This window comes from Pristiophorus japonicus, chromosome 4 (assembly GCF_044704955.1).
Source record: "Pristiophorus japonicus isolate sPriJap1 chromosome 4, sPriJap1.hap1, whole genome shotgun sequence".
In the NCBI taxonomy this organism is placed as follows: Eukaryota; Metazoa; Chordata; class Chondrichthyes; family Pristiophoridae; genus Pristiophorus; species Pristiophorus japonicus.
The window spans coordinates 158,610,505-158,628,144 of NC_091980.1; the positions used below are offsets into that span (position 1 = coordinate 158,610,505).

Below are 17,640 nucleotides of genomic sequence, written 5' to 3' on the forward strand. Positions count from 1 at the left end.
TGGAGGGGAATTTGGAGGGTGGCGTTCCCATGCACCTGTTGCCCTTGTCCTTCAAGGTGGTAGAGGTCGCGGGTTTGGGAGATGCTATGAAACAAACCTTGACGAGTTGCTGCAGTGCATCCTTTAGATGGTGCACACGGTGCGCCGGTGGTGGAGGGAGTGACTGTTGAAGGTGGTGGATGAGGTGCCAATCAAAAAGGCTGCTTTGTCCTGGATGGTGTCGAGCTTCGAGTGTTGTTGGTGCTGCACTCATCTAGATAAGAGTATTCCATCACACTCTTGACATGTGTCTTGTAGATGGTGGAAAGGCTTTGGGGAGTCAGGAGATGAGACACTCACTGCAGAATACCCAGCCTCTGACCTGCTCTGGTAGCCATAGTATTTATGTGGCTGGTCCAGTTAAGTTTCTGGTCAACAGTGACCCCCAGGATGGTGTGGGATTCAGTGATGGTAATGCTGTTGAATGTCAAGGGTGGTGGTTAGACTCACTTTTGTTGGAGATGGTCATTGCCTGGCACTTGTGTGGCACAAATGTTACTTGCCACTTCCCATCCCAAACGTAAATGTTGTCTAGGTCTTGCTGCAAGGCGTGTACGGACCGCTTCATTATCTGAGAAGTTGCGAATGGAACTGAACGCTGTGCAATCATCAGCAAACATCCCCACTTCTGATTTTATGATGGAGGGAAGGTAAATGATGAAGCAGCTGAAGATGGTTCGGCCTAGGAAACTGCCCTGAGTAGCTAGATAGGTCTGTAGGTGGCCTTCAGTACTCACCAGCGAGGGTGTCCAGAATCATAGTGGTGTGATGTGGCCTGCATAACATTACACAGCAGAGAGGATTACAGGTGGAGAAGGACGAACAGTCATGGCCTGCACGGACTCATTTGAGAGCCGTGTCGGAAGCTCCATGGAGGCAGACATTCTCGCAATTACCTGCTCCCCCAATGCAGTAGTGCTCGAGTTGGATTCCTCCATCCTCTTCACTATTGTGGACAATGTGCGTGGCATGTCTGTTAGTACCTCGCAAAGTTGCTGAGGCACCTCTATCATTCATTTTATCAATGATGGCCCCGGGATTCAGCATCTGTGTCCAGCTGAGCAGAGCTTCAAGGATTACACCTTTCTGTTCGTGTTCACTTGTGAATTGTGAATCATCAGGTGAAAACCCAACTCACTGTCTAACTGCACCCACTGAAGTGCGAGTATTTGTGCTGGTGTGACAGTGCACCCTCAGAAGGAATGAGGTCCTCTGACAAAATTGTCCTCGTGCATCTCCAGTGATACTTGCTGTATACATGAAGGCCCTGGAAAACAAAGGGGATATGAATTAGTTTGGACAAAGTAATGATCTGGACAATCATGATACTCAGTCTTCTCAGCTCAGTTATTGATGAAATATAGTCAGTGTGTGTGTGTCAGCGTTATTTTTAATTCTGTCACCAGCCACCTGCGACCTCCCTGTCTCTCCATCCCCGATTGGGAGGGGCGCAGATGTGCCACTTATCTCCAAGGTGCCCTCCTCTGCATCTGTGAGCTGGACTATATATGGCGGGAGACCACCACACCCTGCTCCCCCCGCCCCTCCCCCAGCTTGCACTCTCTTTCCTAAAAGGAGTGAAAAAACAGCTTGTGAGTGAAGGTCAGGTATTCACCTGATGGATGCAATGCATTCGATGAAGGTGACTATGAAACATGCATCATATTGTTTAAGCATTGTGGTGAGTGCCAGCAATTCAAAGTTACACAGGGAGGTGAGGAAGTGCACAGAAAGTGAAGGGTGTACAAAGCTGAAACTTAAGTGGGTGTGAGAAGTGATATGATGGAGTATGCTGGCAAGACAGAGTGAAGCGGGGTGGGGTTTACACCACAGGAAGTACGTGAATCAGCAAATGTACTCACTTTTGCTGACCTGGTTAGGTCATTAAACTGTTTCCTGCACCCACATCCAATTCCAGGGCACAATGATCCTGCTGCTCACCTCTTCAGCCACCTCCAACCACACCTTCTTGGTGACAGCCACAGGTTTCTTCCTCCCATTGCTGGGGAATAGTATGTCCCTCCTGCTCCTGACTGCACTCAGCAGTAATTCTAGGGCAGCATCATTGGTCTTTGTGCGTGCATCCATCCTAAACACCTCCTGGCTCCTCCAAATTCCATTTCTGTACTGGCCCTTCGGATCGTGTCATGCAGGTGTGCATCAAGCCCACTGCGTAGCTTGGAGATGTGAAACCCAGAAGTAAAAATGTCCTGCCTCAATCAAGCTGAAATCAGAGAATCTGACCTGCAGACTTTACTTCCAGGTTCGGCATACACACCCCTTCCTTCCATCTTCCGTCCCAGTGGAGAACTGTCATAATCTGTGGTTAGCAGCTGGGAAACTCACTACAGGAAATCTAAGCTGCAAATATACAATCCCACCATTCTTTACCACAGGATATTGATTCCACCACCAAGCTACTCTATAGACACTAAAAAGGAGGCAAATTTCTTTCTTCATTAAGGCCCGTTACCGCCTCCAAGAAGTAAGGCCTTTCCGCTCGGGGGCAGGCGGTGGAGCCGACCCATCTGCAATTGTTCACGGAACGGGTTTCCACCATGCCCCTTGTTTCCACCCCGCCCGGCGCACCGACCCCCTACTGAGCAGCGGCGACTCCTTTTTCGCCCGTGGGAGCGCGGATGCCGCCGGTTGGTGCCACTGACAGCTTTGAGAATCGGGAAGCTGCCAGTGGCTGGGCGGTGTGGCCGTACTTAAAGGGGAGGACGCATCGCTGCGCCCACCATTTTGTTTCCATTGTTGGCCGACTCCTTAGTCGGCCCAACAATGGCGGCCACGGGTTCGACTGGACCGCCAACAGGCAGTCCGGCACCACCTCTTGGGTGCCGGGCCACTGACCCGGCCGAAATCCTCCCTGGTGGCCCAGTGGGCTCGCTGTAGGCCTCGCAGCGTCCCTCCCCTTTAAGTGAAGCCCCTACACTACCTCAAACAGCGCCCCAAAGCGCTGGAAGGCAGTGTCAGAGTTAAAGAGCCGAATTTCCTGGCTCTTCCTTCTGATTCCCGCCGGACGGAAAATTTTCGGTTTATTCGAATTACCCTCCCCAATTTCCCGCTGAGGGCAATTTCGGCCTCTAATATTCTTATGCACGTAGCTTGATCAAAACAGATTCACTAGAAAGCTCCAGAGCTCATTATTTTATTTACATATACATTTTTGATTAAAGAATTCAGTAGCATATAAATTCCACCAAATCTGAAATATTGTCGTTCTTGAAGTATAAATTACAAAGTTTACCATTTATTAATTGAGGGAAGCCATCACTATTTTCTACAATTATTGATCAGTATATACTACAAAATTTACTGACCTTTTCTTTTATGAAAGCCAAGCTCATTTTCCACAGCAAAATCTTCTCGAAACCTAGTGAAAAGAAAATCACTTTCTGAAAAGAAATGTAATTCTTGAAAACATCACATTCCATACTTCAGAACAGTCTGGTAAGAACAATTATCTAATTTTTGCACCCAGCTAGAAAAGAATCCCATTGTACACAGTGTTCTTGCTTATTGATGAGATTGTATAGCAATAATTTGATACGCTTCAAATCGATATAATTTTAGCACTTTTAATCGTCATGAGAACTTACTTCATTTTACTGCAATTGTAATAAATATTCTAAATATAATGGATGTGAGGAGAGCATAAAAGGCTGCAATTTAGCCTCGGGGTGCAGATAACCTTCAAGGTGCCGAAGATCACGAATCGGTGATGTTAATTTACAGGGAGTGAAATTGGGCTCAGTAGCACCTGTTTTGGCCCAACGAGGCCCCTTAAGCACCAAAATGGCATCCGCAGCATGCGAACACAGTTCTGACGCAAAGTGCACCGGACACCATATTGGTACAGGGTTTAGCGCGCGAGCACCAAACGTCTGCCAGCGGCATGCAGAGTAGGTAGACCATAACGTCAATCAGCCAGCACTCCCATTTTGGAGCTCCATGCTCTAGCCTGCGTCCTCTCTCAGCTTCACACGGCGCTAAGCAGCATGAAGGACCCCCCACCAATGCTATTTAAAGGGATCAACTACTTACAGGTTAGTTACTAGTTTATTTCTTCTGACTGTTGCTGCAATTCTACTAGTTTTGGGTGGTATCAAGGGATATGGGGCAAAGGCGGGTATATGGAGTTAGGTCACAGATCTCAGTGAACGGCGGAACAGGCTCGAGGGGCTAAATAGCCTACTCCTGTTCCTACGTTTCCTATGCTTGCTAGAGTTGTTTAAAGTTTCAATAGTCCACAGGAAGTGGTCTGGCAGGTGCTGAAGTACTTTCCTGCTGACTTCAAGGCTTCGGCACAGACCAATTGCTTCCACACATGGGTGAACTAGTAGGCCTTCCTCTTGACATTGAGCATGACTGGGAGAATGAGCAGAAGTGACAAAGAGCAGTTCAGGCTGCTAGGAGGGGAGGGGTGGGGGAATGGCTCTCAGCAGAAGGCCATATCTGCAGCGGATGTTTAGGGAGCAATTCTCGTACCTGAACTTCAGAGACAACCAACGTTTGAGATGTCTGCACTTCACTAAAGAGGTTGTCACTGAAATCTGCCAACTGCTGCAGCCAGATCTCCAACCTCAGAGCAGGGCAAGGACTGCATTGCCAGTGGCTCTAAAGGTGACCGTGGCTATGAACTGTCATGCATCTGGCTCTTTCCAAGCTGCTGCTGGAGATAATAGAAACATCTCACAGTTTGTAGTGCACTGCTGCGTAAGAGAGGTCACCGACGCTATCTATTTAAAGAGAGACAGCTGACCAGAGAGAAGCAGATAGAGCCGCCATGAGAGTTTGCAAGGGTTGCAGGCTTTCCCATGGTGTAGCGTGCCATTGACTGCACGCTCATTGCTTTGCATATGCCTCTGTCAACTCTCCCATGTACGTGTATGATTCCATTCCCGCGACGTGCAGCTGGTGTGTGACCATAGGCAACGCATCGTGCAGGTCAATGCCCGGTATCCTGGCAGCAGTCACGATGCTTTCATTCTGCTGTAGTCCTCTGCACCAGCTGTATAACAGCCACCCCGCCAAACCGCTGATGACATGGCTCATGACTCACGCACAAGTGCGTGGCAAGCATTCAACAAGAGCCATGCTGCCACAAGAAATCTGACAGAGCAGACCATTGGCATCCTGAAGCAGCAATTCCGATGTATGGACCGCTCTGGAGGAGCCCTGGTGTACTCAGCTGAGCGGGTCTCCAGATTTGTCATGGTATGTTGCAACCTTGCCATCCTGATGGAACAGCGATTGCCCCCATCTATCAGGTGAGAAGCTGACAAGCAGGAGCATGAGGAGGAGGCCGAGGGGGAGGAGGTTGAAAAGGAGGCGCACGAGGAAGGGAGGGTGAAACCTAAGACAGCCCCTTTCTGACAGGATCTATGTGAACAAATAATTCAAGAACAATAACAATAACCCCCCCCTCTCAGTTACCGTCCCCAAACAGGATGCAACCAAATTTCTCCCCCAGAGTATTTTTTAAACGGAGAGAGATTGGGAAATGTTGGTGTTCAGAGGGACCTGGGTGTCCTTGTACACCAATCACTGAAAGTTAACATGCAGGTACAGCAAGCAATTAGGAAAGCAAATGGTATTTTGCCGTTTATTACAAGAGGATTTCAGTATGAGTAAAGACATCTTACTACAATTATATAGGGCCCCGGAAGGATCACACCTGGTGTATTGTGCCCAGATTTGGTCTCCACTCCTGCTCCTATTTCTCATGTTCAACCCAATTCCCCATTCCTTTTTTCTCTCTTCCCCACAGCAGCTGTTGTTGATTCTGCCATCTCCAATTACACCCTATCTAGACTCATCTTTTGTTTGTTAACTTGTCCCATCACCATCACCATCAAGGGAATAATGGAGGCATGTGAAAAAGGAACGGCAGTAATCATGGGGGATTTTAACCTACATATTGATTGGTCAAATCAAATCGCACGGGGTAGCCTTGAGGAGGAATTCATAGAATGCATACGGGATTGTTTCTTAAAACAGTATGTTACAGAACCTACAAGGGAGCAAGCTATCTTAGATCTGGTCCAGTGTAATGAGACAGGAATAATAAACGATCTCCTCGTAAAAGATCCTCTCGGAATGAGTGATCACAGTATGGTTGAATTTGTAATACAGATTGAGGGTGAGGAAGTAGTGTCAAATGAGCGTACTATGCTTAAACAAAGGGGACTACAGTGGAATGAGGGCAGAGTTGGCTAAAGTAGACTGGGAACGCAGACTAAACGGTGGCACAATTGAGGAACAGTGGAGGACTTTTAAGGAGCTTTTTCATAGTGCTCAACAAAATATATTCCAGTGAAAAAGAAGGGCGGTAAAGAGAAGGGATAACCAGCCGTGGATAAAAAAGGAAATAAAGGAAATATCAAATTAAAAACCAATGCGTATAAAAGGTGGCCAAGGTTAGTGGGGAAACTAGAAGATTGGGGAAATTTTAAACGACAGCAAAGAATGACTAAGAAAGCAATAAAGAAAGGAAAGATAGATTACGAAGGTAAACTTGCGCAAAACATAAAAACAGATAGTAAAAGCTTTTACCGATATATAAAATGGAAAAGAGTGACTAAAGTAAATGTTGGTCCCTTAAAAAGATGAGAAGGGGGATTTAATAATGGGAAATGTGGAAATGGCTGAGACCTTAAACAATGATTTTGCTTCGGTCTTCACAGTGGAAGACACAAAAACCATGCCAAAAATTGCTGGTCACGGGAATGTGGGAAGGGGGGACCTTGAGACAATCACTATCACTAGGGAGGTAGTGTTGAACAGGCTAATGGGACTCAAGGTAGACAAGTCCCCTGGTCCTGATGAAATGCATCCCAGGGTATTAAAAGAGATGGCGGAAGTTATAGCAGATGCATTTGTTATAATCTACCAAAATTCTCTGGACTCTGGGGAGGTACCATCGGATTGGAAAGCAGCTAATGTAACGCCTCTGTTTAAAAAAGGGGGCAGACAAAAGGCAGGTAACTATAGGCCGGTTAGTTTAACATTTGTAGTGGGGAAAATGCTTGAAGCTATCATTAAGGAAGAAATAGCGGGACATCTAGATAGGAATAGATGCAACATGGATTCATGAAGGGGAAATCATGTTAAACTAATTTACTGGAATTCTTTGAGGGTATAACGAGCATGGTGGATAGAGGTGTACCGATGGATGTGGTGTATTTGGATTTCCAAAAGGCATTCGATAAGGTGCCACACAAAAGGTTACTGCAGAAGATAAAGGTACGCGGAGTCAGAGGAAATGTATTTACATGGATAGAGAATTGGTTAACTAACAGAAAGCAGAGAGTCGGGATAAATGGGTCCTTTTCAGGTTGGCAATCGGTGATTAGTGGTGTGCCACAGGGATCGGTGCTGGGACCACAACTGTTTACATAGATGACCTGGAAGAGGGGAAAGAGTGTAGTGTAACAAAATTTGCAGATGACACAAAGATTAGTGGGAAAGCGGGTTGTGTAGAGGACACTGAGAGGCTGCAGAGATTTAGATAGGTTAAGTGAATGGGCTAAGGTTTGGCAGATGGAATACAATGTCGGAAAATGTGAGGTCATCCACCTTAGGGGGAAAAAAAACAGTAAACGGGAATATTATTTGAATGGGGAGAAATTACAACATGCTGCGGTGCAGAGGGACCTGGGGGTCCTTGTGCATGAATCCCAAAAAGTTTGCAGGTGCAGCAGGTAATCAGGAAGGCGAATGGAATGTTGGCCTTCATTGCGAGAGGGATGGAGTACAAAAGCAGGGAGGTCCTGCTACAACTGTACAGGGTATTGGTGAGGCCGCACCTGGAGTACTGCGTGCAGTTTTGGTCACCTTACTTAAGGAAGGATATACTAGCTTTGGAGGGGGTACAGAGACGATTCACTAGGCTGATTCCGGAGATGAGGGGGTTACCTTATGATGATAGATTGAGTAGACTGGGTCTTTACTCGTTGGAGTTCAGAAGGATGAGGGGTGATCTTATAGAAACATTTAAAATAATGAAAGGGATAGACAAGATAGAGGCAGAGAGGTTGTTTCCACTGGTCGGGGAGACTAGAACTAGGGGACACAGCCTCAAAATACGGGGGAGCCAATTTAAAACCGAGTTGAGAAGGAATTTCTTCTCCCAGAGGATTGTGAATCTGTGGAATTCTCTGCCCAAGGAAGCAGTTGAGGGCTAGCTCATTGAATGTATTCAAATCACAGATAGATAGATTTTTAACCAATAAGGGAATTAATGGTTATGGGGAGCGGGCGGGTAAGTGGAGCTGAGTCCACGGCCAGATCAGCCATGATCTTGTTGAATGGCGGAGCAGGCTCGAGGGGCTAGATGGCCTACTCCTGTTCCTAATTCTTATGTTCTTATGTACCATCTCCTTTTGCCTTGCACCATCATCCCTTTTGTCTCTTAATCACTTCTGCCTTCCCCCCGTCACAGACCTTCTCTTGTGTTCTTTCCTCCCATCCCCTCTTTCTCTACCCCTACACTTGCTTAAAAACCTGTTGCATCTCTAACTTTTTCTAATTTCTGACAAAGGGTCATCGATCTAAAACGTTAACTCTGTTTCTCTCCCCACAGATGCTGCCTGACCTGCTGAGTATTTCCAGCATTTTCAGTTTTTATTTGTGTTTTCTTCTGTAGCCTGGTCCATCCTCATCGGAGTCCTCTGTAGCAGAACTAGTGTGCAACTTTGCCCTTCGGCAAGCTGGCACCTGCGCTATCTTTTCCCTCTGCCCTGGCTGCAGCGCACTTGTGCTCAGTGGCTCACCGCGTGCAGATCCCGCCTCTAAGCTATCCTCTAAATTGCGCTCAGTGTCAGTATCTGAGCTGGTGGCTGTAACTGTGAAATCCAGTGACAGTGTGTCTTCATTTTCACTGCCTTCCTGCTCTTCCACCACTGCCTGGGCAAGTTGCAGTTCTTGGTGCTCTGAAAGGATAAAGCGACAGTATTTGGGTTGTGGTGAGGATAATGGAGAAAATAAGAAGTGCATCATCATCATCATTTATTGCAAAAGGGATGGAGTATAAAAGCAGAGAAGTCTTGCTACAGCTATACAAGGTATTGGTGAGGCTACACCTGGAATACTGCATGCAGTTTTGGATTCCATATTTACGAAAGGATATACTTGCTTTGGAGGCAGTTCAAAGGTGGTTCACTAGGTTGATTCCGGGGATGAGGGGGTTGACTTATGAGGAAAGGTTGAGTAGGTTGGACCTCTACTCATTGGAATTCAGAAGAATGAGAGGTGATCTTATCGAAACGTGTAAGATTATGAGAGGGCTTGACAAGGTGGATGCAGAGAGGATGTTTCCATTGATGGGGGAGACTAGAACTAGAGGGCATGATCTTAGAATATGGGGCCGCCCATTTAAAACAGAGATGAGGAAGGATTTCTTCTCTGAGGGTTGTGGATCTGTGGAATTCGCTGCCTCAGAGAGATGTGGAAGCTGGGGCATTGAATAAATTTAAGATAGAAATAGACAGTTTCTTAAACGATAAGGGGATATGGGGTTATGGGGAGCGGGCAGGGAAGTGGAGCTGAGTCCATGATCAGATCAGTCGAGATCTCATGATTTTATTGAATGGCGGAACAGGCTCGATGGGCCGTATGGCCTACTCCTGCTCCTATTTCTTATGTTTATCATCATCATCAGCAGCTTGAGATTTTGGGATGAGGGGCAAGTGGGATGAGAAAAGGAGGATTAAGTATGCAGATACCGGCATCTTGTACCCTCATCTTCAATGGCTTCAGCCCCGCTGGTGGCCACATCCTCAGCAATGACCCTTTCCATAATGGCCAGTACCATTTCCTCTATGGGGGTCAGAACATTCAGGTGCACCTCTCCCCCCTCCGGTCAGTTCCTCCTGCCTCCGGTTGTGCGGCATCTTCTCCTGCGAGATAGAGAGAAATGTGTCAGTGAGTGTCGTGCAATGGGTGATGTGGCTGTCATTGTGAGTAGCTGCCAGTGTGTGCAAACTCTGAGATGTGGGTGTGAGGCTTGCAAAAGTGTGTGAGGGTGAAGTGAAGCATATGAATGTTAGCTATGAGTCCTGAGTGATCGAGATTGTTGGTAGGTGAGTGATGGGGCGTGGTGAATGGAGCAGTGGCTGAAGCTAGTGGTGCAATTAGTAGGATATGATATTTGAAGATGGATGCACTGACCTTGGCCACTCGTGTGAGATCATTAAACTTCTTCTGGCAGTGCATCCTTGTTCTTGGAGCTATACTCTTGCCACTGCCTTCTGAACAAATGCCTGGACTTCCCCCCTGAGGATCCAGAACATCTCTCCTCCATTCCATCTCTTCAATCAAGACCTCCAGTGCAGCGTCCGAAAACCTAGGTATCTGCTCTCTGTCTTGATCAGCCATTCTTTACTATTTCCCACATCGGATTCACTTGTAGAACGACTGCCAGCACTTGCTCCAGCCACAATACACCTCCCCTTTAAAACTGCAGGCTAAATTTAAGTAGTGCAGGCTAGCTTTAAGTAATGCTAGGCACTCACGGTATTGGGCCTCCTGCTTATGCGTGCAGCCAATGAACAGCGAGGGGAGTTCTGGTTGCAGCTAGCAATCATGGTAATGAGCAGGCAGCACGAAGTTGGCATGCTGCCTGCATTCCACTCAATGGGCACGGGTTAATCGCGCATCAGGATTCCTGTGCACATTTTTTGGGGCTAACCAATCTAAACCCCCACAGCCTTTTCATTCAAGTCCTGTCATCCCACAATTCTGTTCACTGGGTCTGGGATTGTTAGAGTAAAAATTTTATAATAATAGTAGTGACACAATGAGCACAAAACTTAATTTTATCAGAACTGTTTTACTCACCAAGTCATAGTTTTTTGAGAAATACAAAATGACAAATATCATAAATATTGTATGTAACAAGGAATAAACCTACATGTCCTCAGTTTTATTTGCATCCCATGCTCTTTTCCACTCTCCTTTGGAGTTCTTGTGACGTGCCAGCCTCTCCTGATCTATCTGCTCCCGCTCTTTCTTCCAACGGACGTACTCTGCTCTTTCCCGCCCTGTCATCAACAAAGTCATGTCCACAGTGCCTTTCTGAGCTGGCATCCCACCCTCCTGAAGCAAGTAAAAAAAAATTACAGTATAAACCTTTGAAAGGATAACATTTTTATACCAGAATAGAAGTACAGTCCCCACCACTTACACTGGCCATGCTCATCACGGGCAGCCACCTACATATCGGGAACTAACCATTTGCCAGTCCCATACGAGTCAATTACAAGGCGCAGCTTCTAACACATTAAGCGCACAGGCTATTTTGGGCAGTGTCTGTTTAAAAGGGATGTGCTGACAGTCCAAGTTCATTCCGTGTCTGTTCAAAAAATATAGATTAGCGAAGGTGCTGCACTACGATTGTTCCAACTGGTTAGTTAATCAAGTAATAACCGCGGAGATGGAATTCAAATCCAGTTAGCCATTTGTTTCCTCTTCTGTTCCTGTTCTCTCTTAGCGTGTACAAAAGACGATATACTGGATCGGGAATCGAGTTTGGATCAGCCCTGTTATGAATAGACTAGGATATGTCACTTAATCACCGAGACACAGCTAGTGTGGTTAAATCTACCCTAGGGACTCTTTCATGAGTAGTGAGGAGGCTTCATAAATGCTGGAAACTGTTCTTGGCAATACAGTACTTTCGACCAACCTATTATGGTTTTACTATCCAACGCTTATAAGCAGGCTAATCACATTAACACCAACGTGCCCACTATAAGTGGTGGAGACTGTATAGCCACACTACAAAAGTTAAAACATTTTGGGAGCTGTACATTTCTCCAGCTGTTGCATGAAGGAAAATAAATTAATGTTTGAAAGTTTAAAAAAAAATTGTGAATGATTTAAATTCAGCAATGATAACTCTCTCAGTTGGTAAACACAAGAACACAAGAAATAGGAGCAGGAGTAAGCCATTTGACCCCTCAAGCCTGCTCCGCCATCTAAAATAAAACCATGGCTGATCTGATCATGGACTCGGCTCCATTTCCCCACCCGCTCCCCATAACCCTGTATCCCCTTATCGTTTAAGGAACTGTCTATTTCTGATTTAAATTTATTTAATGTCCCAGCTTCCACAGCTCTCTGAGGCAATGAATTCCACAGATTTACAACCCTCAGAGAAAACATTTCTCCTCATCTCTGTTTTAAACGGGCGGCCCCTTATTCTAAGATCATGCCCCCTAGTTCTCTCTGCATCCACCTTGTCAAGCCCCGTCATAATTTTATACATTTCGATAAGATCGCCTCTCATTCTCATGGACTCAGCTCCACTTCCCTGCCCGCTCCCCATAACCCTTTATTCCCTTATCGCTCAAAAATCTATCTCCATCTTAAATATATTCAAAGATCCAGCCTCTACAGCTTTTTGGGGCAGTGAATTCCATAGATTTACAACCCTCTGAGAGAAGAAATTCCTCCTTATCTCAGTTTTAAATGGGCAGCCCCCTATTCTGAGACTATGCCCCCTAGTTTTAGTTTCCGTTTCCCCCATGAATGGAAATATCCTCTCTGCATCCATCTTGTCGAGCCCTCTCATTATCTTATATGTTCCGATAAGATCACCTCTCATTCTTTTGAACTCCACTGAGTATAGACCCAACCTACTAAACCTTTCCTCATAAGTCAACCCCCTCATCTCCGGAATCAACCTAGTGAACCTGCTCGGTACTGCCTCCAATGCAAGTATATCCTTTCTTAAATACGGAGACCAAAACTGCACGCAGTATTCCAGGTGTGATCTCACCAATACCCTGTACAATTGTAGCAGGGCTTCTCTGCTTTTATACTCTATCCCCCTTGCAATAAAGGCCAACATTCCATTTACTTTCCTGATTACCTGTACCTGCATACTAACTTTGTGTGTTTCATGCACAAGGACCCCAGGTCTCTCTGTACTGAAGCACTTTGCAATTTTTCTCCATTTAAATTATAATCTGCTTTTCTATTTTTTTCCTACATTATACTCCATCTGCCAAATTTTTGTCCACTCACTTAGCCTGTCTATATCCTTTTGCAGATTTTTTGTGTCTTCCTCACAACTTGTTTTTACAATCCATCTTTGTGTCATCAGCAAACTTGGTTACATTACACTCGGTTCCTTCATCCAAGTCATTAATATAGATTGTAAATAGTTGAGAACCCAGCACCGATCCCTGCTGCACCCCACTCGTTACTGTTTGTCAACCGGAAAATGACCTGTTTATCCCGACTCTCTGTTTTCTGTTAGTCAATTCTCAATCCATGCTAATATAAAGACATTGTAAAGACAGTGTGCAACTGAGTCACAGAAAACAGAAAGGTTCAATCCTCAGTCTGTACTGAGTCAGCTGATCCCTGCTATGGTAATCAGGGCACTATAATTGACTGGGACAGGTGGAGGGAGAAAAAAAACACAGCACGGGGTCTTGTGCTCAATCACTATCCAGTGACCCTTGCTAAAAAGTGTGCGTGCGACTACCAGTGGATAGGGTCAGGCTCAGCCTTAGCAGTGAAGCCCCATGGTCAAATAACCTCCAAGCATTCACTGTCTAGACTCACACACTTTTGGCTAATTTGGCTAGAAAATGAAAAAGCCATCCAGGGTATAATTTTTCCAAACCTAAACACTTAAAATTAAAAAACAAGGTACTGTCACAGTTTTACAAAGAGTAATAATAAAGCTGGTCAGCAGTTTTTACTTTTGTAAGTGATGTATTATTTTCTTAACCTGTAATTGAAACCGAATATATAGTGTGCAGAATGAAATGTGTGCCTCAACAAATTAGGTCTCTGCATTAAGGTATTAGACTAGTTTAAAAAAAAGTATAGCGACAAGACATTATCCTATGCAATTCCAATTTCTTCCTTCCTGTGTGAAAGTCTAAAAAAAAAACCTTTCTTAATCGACCTCTGACTCTATCCTGGCACATCTGAGTTTCAAATGCTGCCTCCTCCTTTCTGCTAACCAATGCACACTTTAACCTCTCGCCTGCCAAATCCAAGCCTCATCTTCCTCTGTTCTCCGCTATTGCTCTATTTCAGTAAGGCAGAAACACTATGGGTTGGGGCTAGCCAAACATACTGTAGTCTTATCCTAGTGAAGTGATGTAGGTCGAGTCTTCATGGATACTGAAAGTACCAGGCTACCCGTTCCCTCTCTGTTTTGCAAGAGCCATGGCAAGAGCACAATGGCCCCGACCTGCGAGGAAACATCTGTGGCAGGTCGGGGCCTTAAAAGGAGTGGCGAGCGGCAGCCTGGGAGCAGCGTGATGGCATACCACTCCAGGGAGCAGTGCGAGCTGATGCAGGAGGGCGACGGCAGTGAAGAGGGTAATTGGATTAGATGCTATCATAACCCAGGTCGGTGACTGGAGCATAGGCAGGTACAGCAGGAGTGGCGAGGTCAGGGCGAAGGTGCGGCAAGAGATTGCAAAGCGACGTGATCGGGGCCCAGGAGAGGCTTGGGCTCAGGGGCAACACAGGCCAGCCCACACTGCGATATGTGTGCGCACTAGGCCCGTGCAGCAGAGCTGGTCTCCAGTCATCTTAGTTAATCCTTGCCAATGGACCAAGACCTCGCTCTGTAAGGCCGTGTGGTGGCTGGTGCGCAACAGCCACCACATGTTAAAAAAACCCACGCACAGGCATCTTCCACCCTTCAATATGCAGTTCGGGATCTGGAATATTAGGTCCTTTATTAAAATACCTGTGAACTCATTGAACTCATCCCTTTTTGGAGCAGAAGCAAATCATCCTCGATTCAAGGGACTGCCAAGAAGAAGCAAGAGCCCTGGTGAAAGGCAGAGATGGATAGAGAGTTACAGTCAGGATTCAGAGATACGGAAGGATAAATCTCAGGTGGCCAAAGATTGAGAGTTTGATGCAGCTACTGCTGAAGTGGCAGCAGGCTGACGTGGAGACATCAGGATGACAGACATTTGGGTTTATTTGCAAAGTATTAAAACTTATATACTGTAGAATCTTAAGAACAGCAATAGTCTTTAAAGTTTATTGAATATCAGTAATCTCCTCAGAAACGTTTCCACTACTAAACTTCCAACCAAACAGCTAAACGAATCAAGCAGATAACAGAGGACTGAACAGGAAATCTATAAACCATGGTTAAGAATTCAACATGTAGGAAACTCCATGTTCCACCCTGTTACCATTAGTAAAGCAACCAGTTCCACCATCACCAGGTCCCCTATATCTGTAAAGATACAGAAACATGATTATGGTGAACCAAAGATAGAGGCCTCCCACATTCTACCCTACGTAAACTGTGATCCAAAACTCGGCTGCCCGTGTACTAACTCGCACCCGCTCACCCACCACCCCCCCTTCTGGTTAAACAACGCCTTGATTTCAAATTTCTCATCCTTGTTTTCAAATCCGTCCATGACCTCGCCCATCCCTATCTTCGTAATCTCCTCCAGCCCCACAACCTGCTCGAGATGTCTGCGCTTCTCTAATTCTGCCCTCTTGAGCATCCCTGATTATAATCGCTCAACCATTGGTGGCCGTGCCTTCTGTTGCCTAGGCCCTAAGCTCTGGAACTCCCTCCCTAAACCTCTCCACCTCTCTTTCCTCCTTCAAGACGCTCCTTAAAACCTACCGCTTTGACCAAGCTTTTGGTCACCTGTGCTAATTTCTCCTTTTGTGGCTCGGTGTCAAATTTTTTATCGCATAATACTCCTGTGAAGCGCTGAACTAACAAGAACATCCTTTTTTACGTTGTTAAAAACCACCGAAAAAGCTAAGCCTTGTTCAATGATGTGTAGCAGGGTTTTTAACAGCGTACTGAGTCACAATTACTGATGAACAATCTTTCTGACCCTGAAAAACTAATTTTATATTTGTGTGTCATTGCTTCTGTTCATAAAACGATTTACTGCTAAATAAATGGTCTAAGCCACATCTAATGCCTCCTTCCAAAGTTGAGGAAGATAAATGAGGGCATGCGATATAATACTGACAAGGTCATAGTGACAAGACACCAAACCTGAAAAAAATATCAAATGTCTAAGTGTTTCACATACAGTGAATTACTTTGAAATGTAATGTTCTTGGACCAGGAAACATGGCAACCATTTTGTACTCAGCAAGATCTCACAAGTAACCATTAGATTAAAGACATGTTAACTACTTTTTGGCAATGTAGATTGGGGAAGAAAGTTGGCTGGAACACTATGAGAATGTCTTCATTTTATTCAAATAGTGCTATGGAATCTTTAAGGTCCAGTTGAAGCAGCAGAACAGACAGAGCCTCGGTTTAAGGTCTCATCCAAATGACAATCAGCACTCTCCCGATGTTGCACTGGGGCATCACTCTGGTTTTTAAGTACTGGAGTTCTGCAGTGGGTCTTAATCCAATAACCTTCTAGCTTAGAGCTAAAGTACTGCCAGCTGATATACTTAACATCAGAACATAAGAAATAGGAGCAGGAGTAGGCCATTTGGCCCCTTCAGCCTGTTCCACCATTCAATAAGATCATGGCTAATCTAATCCTGGACTCAACTCCACTTCCCCGCCCTCGCCCCATGACATTTGACTCCCTTATCATTCAAAAAAAACATTCTACAAAAATGAGAACACAGTAATGGTGGGGAATGAGCACAATCAGATACCCCAAATCTCTTTCACAGGCTTTAGATTCCATTCTCAAATGTGACTGAGTGAAGGGAGGAATCGCAAACTTCTTGTGGTGTCAGATGCAGAAGTTATATATGTTAACAACTGGCTCCAGTTTCTATACATGGTTATAATTTTACATTTTATTCCTAACATTTGATTCATTCAAGCCAACCTGACACCTCTTGCTGGTGTTACAGTTCTCACCAATACCAGCTTCTGTGAATTGTTCTTAATAGATCAGCTAGTGTACAAGGCAGTACCTAACCTTAACTATCATATCTTTCAGCAGAATCACGATGGGGCTATTGCTCTATACTGCAACTATGGGTGTGAAAACTAGGCAGTATTTAAAATCCAATACTTTTGAAGTTCTTTGGACAAACGTACTCAAGGACAGCAGGATCCTTTTGGAAAAAGGTTTACAATCCACCAACTGCTAATGGCTGACTTTTCTCCACCTATCAGAGACCAGGCAGAATCATCTACCCAAGCACAGCAGTTTTGATGACTTCAAATTAACTTTTTTTATTCTTGGGATGTGAGAAACTGGCTAGCCAATGTTTATTGCCCATCCCTAGTTTCCCTAAGGGCATTAAAAGTCAACCATGTACTGGAGTCACATGTAGGTCAGGCTGGGTAGTGGTTACAGGATCCCTTCCTAACTCACACTTGTCAATCAGTTTGGTTTTAAGAAATCTGGACGCTTTCATAGCCCACAAATTCCCAGATTTATTGAATTCAATTTCATAACTTGCTGTGGAGGAATCTGAACTCTCAACCTCTGGGTTGTTAGTGCACTACCAGAACCATTAGGCTACCGTACCAGCCATAAGGCAAAATCAAGGGCCGCAGTGTGATGAAAGCTAATGAATATGAGTCCACAGAATGGGGAAAGTAGACAAAATTCTCTCAATTGGCTAAGCCATGAAAGGAGCTTTGTTCGA

The 17,640-nt window shown here is 45.3% G+C and overlaps 1 protein-coding gene across 9 annotated transcripts in view; it reads right to left on the reverse strand.

The window, feature by feature from the left end:
- Positions 1-17,640, reverse strand: part of LOC139263132 (coiled-coil domain-containing protein 9-like) — a 367,644-nt gene that overhangs the window by 127,072 nt on the left and 222,932 nt on the right. For all 9 annotated transcript variants that reach the window (XM_070878722.1, XM_070878724.1, XM_070878721.1 and 6 more), the window contains 2 exons: positions 10,958-11,142; positions 3,366-3,418 (listed from right to left, as the gene is read on the reverse strand). In XM_070878722.1, the coding sequence (XP_070734823.1) occupies positions 3,366-3,418; positions 10,958-11,142 (238 nt within the window). The remainder of the gene's footprint in view (positions 1-3,365; positions 3,419-10,957; positions 11,143-17,640) is intronic.